The 6119-nt window shown below is 50.0% G+C and overlaps 1 protein-coding gene across 1 annotated transcript; it reads right to left on the bottom strand.

Annotated features, from left to right (window-relative positions):
• Positions 1 to 5448, bottom strand: LOC119111233 (uncharacterized). The gene is made up of 2 exons (XM_037235053.1): positions 5273 to 5448; positions 1 to 154 (listed from the first exon to the last, which is right to left on the bottom strand). Exons 1-2 carry the CDS (start codon positions 5446 to 5448, stop codon positions 1 to 3), a joined length of 330 nt encoding a protein of 109 aa, XP_037090948.1.
• Positions 5449 to 6119: the final 671 nt, after the last annotated feature.

The following is a 6119-nucleotide window of genomic DNA, read 5'->3' as shown; positions in this document are numbered from 1 at the left end:
CTACCTAGGTCTACTCCGGTGGGAGTACTCCCTGTCGATGTTCAGCAGCCGCAGGTACTGTTCGGGGCTAATTCTGCCGGTAGCCCGTCTCTGTACCCAGAGGGTTTCCGTTGGCAGCTCACTACCTAGCTGACGCCCTGTCCCGACGGTCCAGCTGCAAAGCAACAACGCTCAGGGCGGGGAACGGGAGCTTCGCTCAGATGAGTTGCGCAGCTCAGTCGTTTTGTTTTTTGTCATCTCATCTTTTTGTCGTTTTTGTATGGGTTTCATCATTCGTTGTCCGCCGTCATCCGTTTTCTGCGGATTTCATCTGTGCCCTCCACTAGGATATTTTCTGAGAAGTTGCTTAGGGAATTCTACAAAATATGAGGCTGTTGACTTCCAGGTAAATCCCAAGTTCTGTGCACAAAAAGCGTCACAGATCTGGGCTGACTCGACAGAAGGCACCTGCGTACTCTTCCAACCCGCAACTCAACCACTGCGCATCAGTCAAGTTTTTTTTTTTTGCTCGTGACTCCACTCGAGGACGCGCCACTACACACAGCATTTCATCAGAATGCACAGCCATCTGGTGGCCGGGACAGTCTCCAAAGGTCACCGCTCAACTCTTAGCTACTAAATTAGGCGTCGACTCAAGGTGGCCAGTCATTTACAGTGCAGAGGTGCTCTACGGTTACAAGAGAGGCAGAACGCGCAGTGAAATCCTTGCACCGCTGCATGTGTCAGACTTGACGGCAGCATTGTTCGCAGCTGGCTCAGATGTTGCAGATAAGAATTAAAGACCTTTTGAGCTGATGGTGAATGCAGGGTGACTCTGATGTATGCTTTGCGACCTGGAGCATTCGTAGCAAAATGGAGCACCATAAAGTGATCCGACTTAGTTCTCGCCCATGGCGGCACACAATAAGTATGAACATACCCAGGGGGGGATGCGCTCCGGTGTCATTAGCATTACAAAAAGTGTCACTGTTTCCGACGTTAGTCCAGCCTTGTGATTGGTCAGAGGAATTGGTGTCGTCACAGTTTGAAACCCCGTGAAGCGCCGGTTGCCATGATGATTATCCCCCGGCATGGGGGAAATCTCATACTTGACGCTTTTTACTTCGGCCAGTATTTTACAAAATACCGGCGTTTTAAGATGCATCTGATTGGTTTAAAGCGTAAAATGTCGGCTACGCTTAGAGTTGACCTGTAAGGAGCAATGGAACCCAGCCATCGCTCCACATGCCGTTCACTTTTTATCTGAAGTGCTCGTTTTGTTTGACGGCTATCCGGCGCAGTGATGTGATGCTGTTTTACGACCGTGCAAATCAAAATTCTGAGGTAAGGCTTGGAATGAAACACTAGGGTGGGCGTAAGCATCGGTGCTCTGCCAACATCTACGCGTAAGTGCTAACACAGGTGTTTTTTAACAATGAGATGAAGTTTCCTGAACGTTATTTATGGAGTACTAAAGGAACTATCACGTGTCAGTGATCTGTGTGCTGCCTGGCGTGGAGCATCATTTGGGTCGGTGTTAAATGTCGTAGGATGCGTAAGAATATGTAAAAACAAGTGAGCGCCCTTGACCCATCTTGGAAAAATGATTATCTTTTCAAATAAACGAAGAGACTCCCCCGCTTTCATCGCTGCCCACCGTCGACGGCTGCAAGATGCTTATTGATCTGAAGCGGTTACTTTGGTATTGGCGTAAGCAGGAGCTACCATCGACTGAACTGGCGGCAGGTCTGCCCGGCAACCCTCTGACCATGTTGCTGTCTACCGCTGACCACACTACTGTCGTGTGATCTGGTGCGATCCAACAAGAATCCAATAAACGATCTAAAGTGTGCAGAGGGATCCAGCAAGAACCAACACCCAGCTTCTTGTGCCACTAGATCCACCAACAGGGAATGTTTAGCCAATAATATGGCCAGAGATCCCGCAAGAACCTAGAGGCAGCCTGACATATGATGAGAATAGCAAAAAGCAAGATGCAGTATAAAGTCTGACACCAACAACAACCAGGATCTCACTTGGATAGGGTGTTACAAACCAGTATGCATTCCTTGATGAGCTTGCGTTACGCACTGTGTACATATAAATGTTAGGAATTTATGTAAGATATCTTTGATCTCAGACGTTATTTCAATAAAAGAATATTGTCAAATGATAGCTCGAGTTGGTGTTGACGAATGAGCCAGTGACAAACACAGCGGTCCGGAGCAAAGGGTTTCTGACGTGAATTAATAGAAATCAAAAAACGAGGACATGGGTGTTGTGACAAACCAATTGGAACTAATCACTGCATGGGCTTCGTTTCACTCGGAGGAGTGGGAACCGGAAAACCGACATTGGAAGTCCGGCGCATGTCTGCTGGTAACGGATCTGCAAGGACAAAACCGAATACAGCATTAGTGATTCAAACGTGATATCCCACATCCATCAAAAGCCGGTAATGTTTATTGGGGTGTTAAGGCGGATCTATTATCGGCTGACTTCAGAGTGAATATTCCCTGCTCGTGGGTGCTGATTCCGTGGAAAAATCTACCAATCCCGACAAGTCACTGGCACCCTTTCCAAAGATAGCGAATTTTGTAAGTTGTCTTGCACTGGACATACGCACGTAGCGTTGGACATTGCAACTAATGATTTCCATTCGCCTCAGCGCTTCACTACAGGATGTATCAGCGCAGGTTGACCGATATTGGAAGCATAACATTTCACTTATTTTCTGTTCATTCTTGCATTCCTGTTTCCTGAAACACTCTCCACGCCATGCTCCTAGTATCCCACGCAGATTTTGTTGACATCATGGTCATTCGTCTTGCCGCGTCAGATTGACCGCCAAAATATGATGCGTCCGTTATATGAAAACCATCCGTGTTGAACAGCAGAATTTATGCGCAATTAGTGCTTGTCAGCACATCATCTAGGTGCATAAACGCTCGCAATCATCTCTTTTCCACCTCAGGATCTTTGGATATGGCGTAACGCAGACCAATACTAGCCCTTGAACATACTCTCATGATGGAAATCTGGGGTTTATTGGCATGGGAACCGCGGTTTAATTCTGTGACGACATGACTTCCTCTGACCGATGTAGAATGGGTATGATGCCCGAATTCGCGGCCTTCTCCCAAAGCCATAGGCTCTACATTTACGGAGACCGGGGGTTCTGCTTTGTTTCTATAGCCTTGGGCAGACCATAGACATGAGACGTAGACAGTCGCGAGCCGAGTGTAGTTAAGCACCCTCCTATCCTTACACCTTATTCACATACCGGGCGCCGCATGAATATTATCATCATGCCGCGAGCTGTCATGACACCGATCACGGAACCCAAACGAGCGCTGGTGCGCCGCGAAAGAGCATGCGATGCGAACTGGGAGCCCACCGCGTCGGCGGAGTGGGGCCTCTCGAGCCTGGCTCCGTCAAGGAGGCCGGTGGGCTCTCAGGGTGGCTGGTGCTGACGGCTCCGATCGCTGATCACTGTCCGGGACAGCCGGATCGCTGATCACTGTCCGGGACAGCCGGATCGCTGATCACTCTCCGGGACAGCCGGATCGCTGATCACTGTCCGGGACAGCCGGATCGCTGATCACTCTCCGGGACAGCGTTTGGAATCAACGTCGTGAGATGAGACTCTTTTTCGTCCTCCTCATTTCTCCTCCATTCCCCCATCTTCCTCTCCATCCGCAACCCTCCCCTCTTTCTCCCTCTCTCAACTGTCATTCCAAACTGTGAGTAGAGTAAAATGACGTCCATTTGTTAGCTGAAGAAGATAGTAAGCGGTTTTCAGTGCTGATGGACTGCCTGCTTGGCATCAAATGGGCCGAGAATGCTCAGGCCGCGCCTCGACCTCACAAATAACTGGGATGCTGTGTAAAACTGGAACCCAAGACACAACGACTGGAACAGTCATGGTGTTATCAACACCATGCTATGGAACAACAAAGCAAAATCCCCAGTTATGCATTTCACATGGTGTGTAAATTTTTTCGTGACTGACATTGTTTGCCCACTTTCTATTGCGGTTAAGTCCTTAAAAGTGAAATTTGTATGCGTCAAACTTCATTTCAACAAGGAATGCCTTTACAAAATGGCATCTGCTGTCGACGCGCTTGTCAGCCCAAACAGTATTCTGCTTTTCCTTTTCACCGCGTTTCAGCGATCGAAATGTTTTGCTGAAACATCTGATAATTTCATAAGGTTGCGAGCAGAGCTGGAACACTGCACATCTTAAGACTTCCATTGCTGAGCATTAGGACAAATGTTCTCCGTGCTGCGAGGAATCTTCAAGTGACAGTGCATACAGTGCAGTGCGTGGAGCAATGACAGTGCATGATGAGACGACAAGGGTGCGAAGGTGAAGGTGCAGGGCGGCGAAAACACGGAAACTACTACACAACAATCCAATGCTGGTGCTAATTAGAAACGGCATGGCATCTTATGAAGAAGACATCCAACGGTGAGCAGCTTTATAGTGAAACATTTGCTTTTGCGAAAATAGGGCATGCAGTAAAGCATACTGTCCTTTCAAAACGCGGACACATGACTTAAGAGAGTACTATCTTCCTCAAATAAGATTTTCAACGACCCATCGCGACAGTTGTAAAAGCCGACCAAGACCTTCGAAAAAGGTGGAGCGTGTCGAGGTCGACCAACCCCTATTTCCCACTCATCAACTCTCATTTTCTAACCCCTGGTGACCCGCCCGTGGGCCGAGATATATCTCTTGGTAACCCGCTCGTCGGCCGAGATCTACCTCCTGGTGACCAGCCCGTCGGTCGAGACCCCAGTGGATGAGATTTGCCTCCTGGTGATCCGCCTGTCGGCCGAGATATACCTCCTGGTGACCCGCCCGTCGGTCGAGATATACCTCCTGGTAACTCGCTCGTCGGCCGAGAGCTACCTCCTGGTGATCAGCCCGTCGGCCGAGACCCCGCTGGCCGAGATATACCCTCCTGGTGACCCGCCCGTCTGCCGATATATACCTCCTGGTGACTCGCCCGTCCGCCGAGATATACCTCCTGGTAACCCGCTCGTCGGCCGAGAGCTACCTCCTGGTGACCAGCCCGTCGGCCGAGACCCCGCTGGCCGAGATATACCTCCTGGTGACCCCGCCCGTCGGCCGAAATATACCTCCTGGTGACCCGCCCGTCAGCCGAGATATACCCTCCTGGTGACCCGCCCCGTCAGCCGAGAAATACCCCCTGGTGGCCCGCCCGTCGGTCGAGACTTCGGCCTGCCAGCAGCGAGTGGCGAAGACCAGGCTGGAGCGCGGGCTCACCTGGGCCGCGACAGCTTGCCGAAGGCGTCCTCCATCTCCCGCAGTAGGTGTAGCGTCTTGAACATGGCCTCCCGGTCGCGCGTGGTACGGACAATTTCCGGCGACGAGGCCGTGGCCAGCTGGCGCAAGGACAGCGCGGACGCCACCACAGCCAGCAGCAGCATGGTCCTGTACATGACCTACAGGCATAGATCGCCCTATAGTACATGATCACAGAGTGGCGCCGGTTGAACGTGACCTGGGCGCAGAATGCCACTGGCTTGTGCGTGGATTGGTTGCATAGGGAATGAACCAGACAAAGAGCGGCATTGTCCTGAACTTTCATGCTATAGGCACAGAGCGTTACTATCTTTTTCATGCATGCGCTGAAATTGGATTTTGCGAAGAGGGGTCCTTGGCGACAGACGAATGGTAGAAATTCCTGGAAGCATAAATTAGGCGAGAATCGTGTGGCAAATTCTGATCAAACATATTTTGTTCATGAAAATGTATTATCAATCGAACATCAATTATTTGTCTGATGAAAACTGACAACACAACATACACTTGGTGTACATGTGTAGGCTAACCAAACAAATCAGTCGGCAAATAGGTTCCAAGACGACAGGTCATTAAAGAAAACAGAGGAAAACACGACCTTATCAAGAACTCACTGGCCTTCATAAAATGGCGCCTGGCCTCTTAAGTTTGTTTCCGGTTAGATGTACTTAGTAGCGTTCATGCATTTCGCACGGCTGGCTTTATTTTTCCATACCATGGCGGGACAGTATTGATAATTACCTTGAATTCAAGATGGCCGCCCCAGCGGACACGCAGACAGCAGGTCAATCCCGATTTCTCAGCCTGG

Source organism: Pollicipes pollicipes, unplaced genomic scaffold, assembly GCF_011947565.3.
Source record: "Pollicipes pollicipes isolate AB1234 unplaced genomic scaffold, Ppol_2.1 Scaffold_7261;HRSCAF=8764_pilon_pilon_pilon, whole genome shotgun sequence".
NCBI classification, from domain to species: Eukaryota; Metazoa; Arthropoda; class Thecostraca; order Pollicipedomorpha; family Pollicipedidae; genus Pollicipes; species Pollicipes pollicipes.
The sequence above is the reverse complement of the archived record's forward strand: the minus strand, read 5'-3'. Positions and strand labels throughout refer to the sequence as shown.

Excerpts from the sequence above, each read along its gene's own strand:
- LOC119111233 (XM_037235053.1), bottom strand. The coding sequence starts at position 5,448 with ATGTACAGGACCATGCTGCTGCTGGCTGTGGTGGCGTCCGCGCTGTCC. Across the intron at positions 155-5,272 it reads GGCAAGCTGTCGCGGCCCAG|CTGGACCGTCGGGACAGGGC; the intron begins GTGAGCCCGCGC and ends GTTGCTTTGCAG.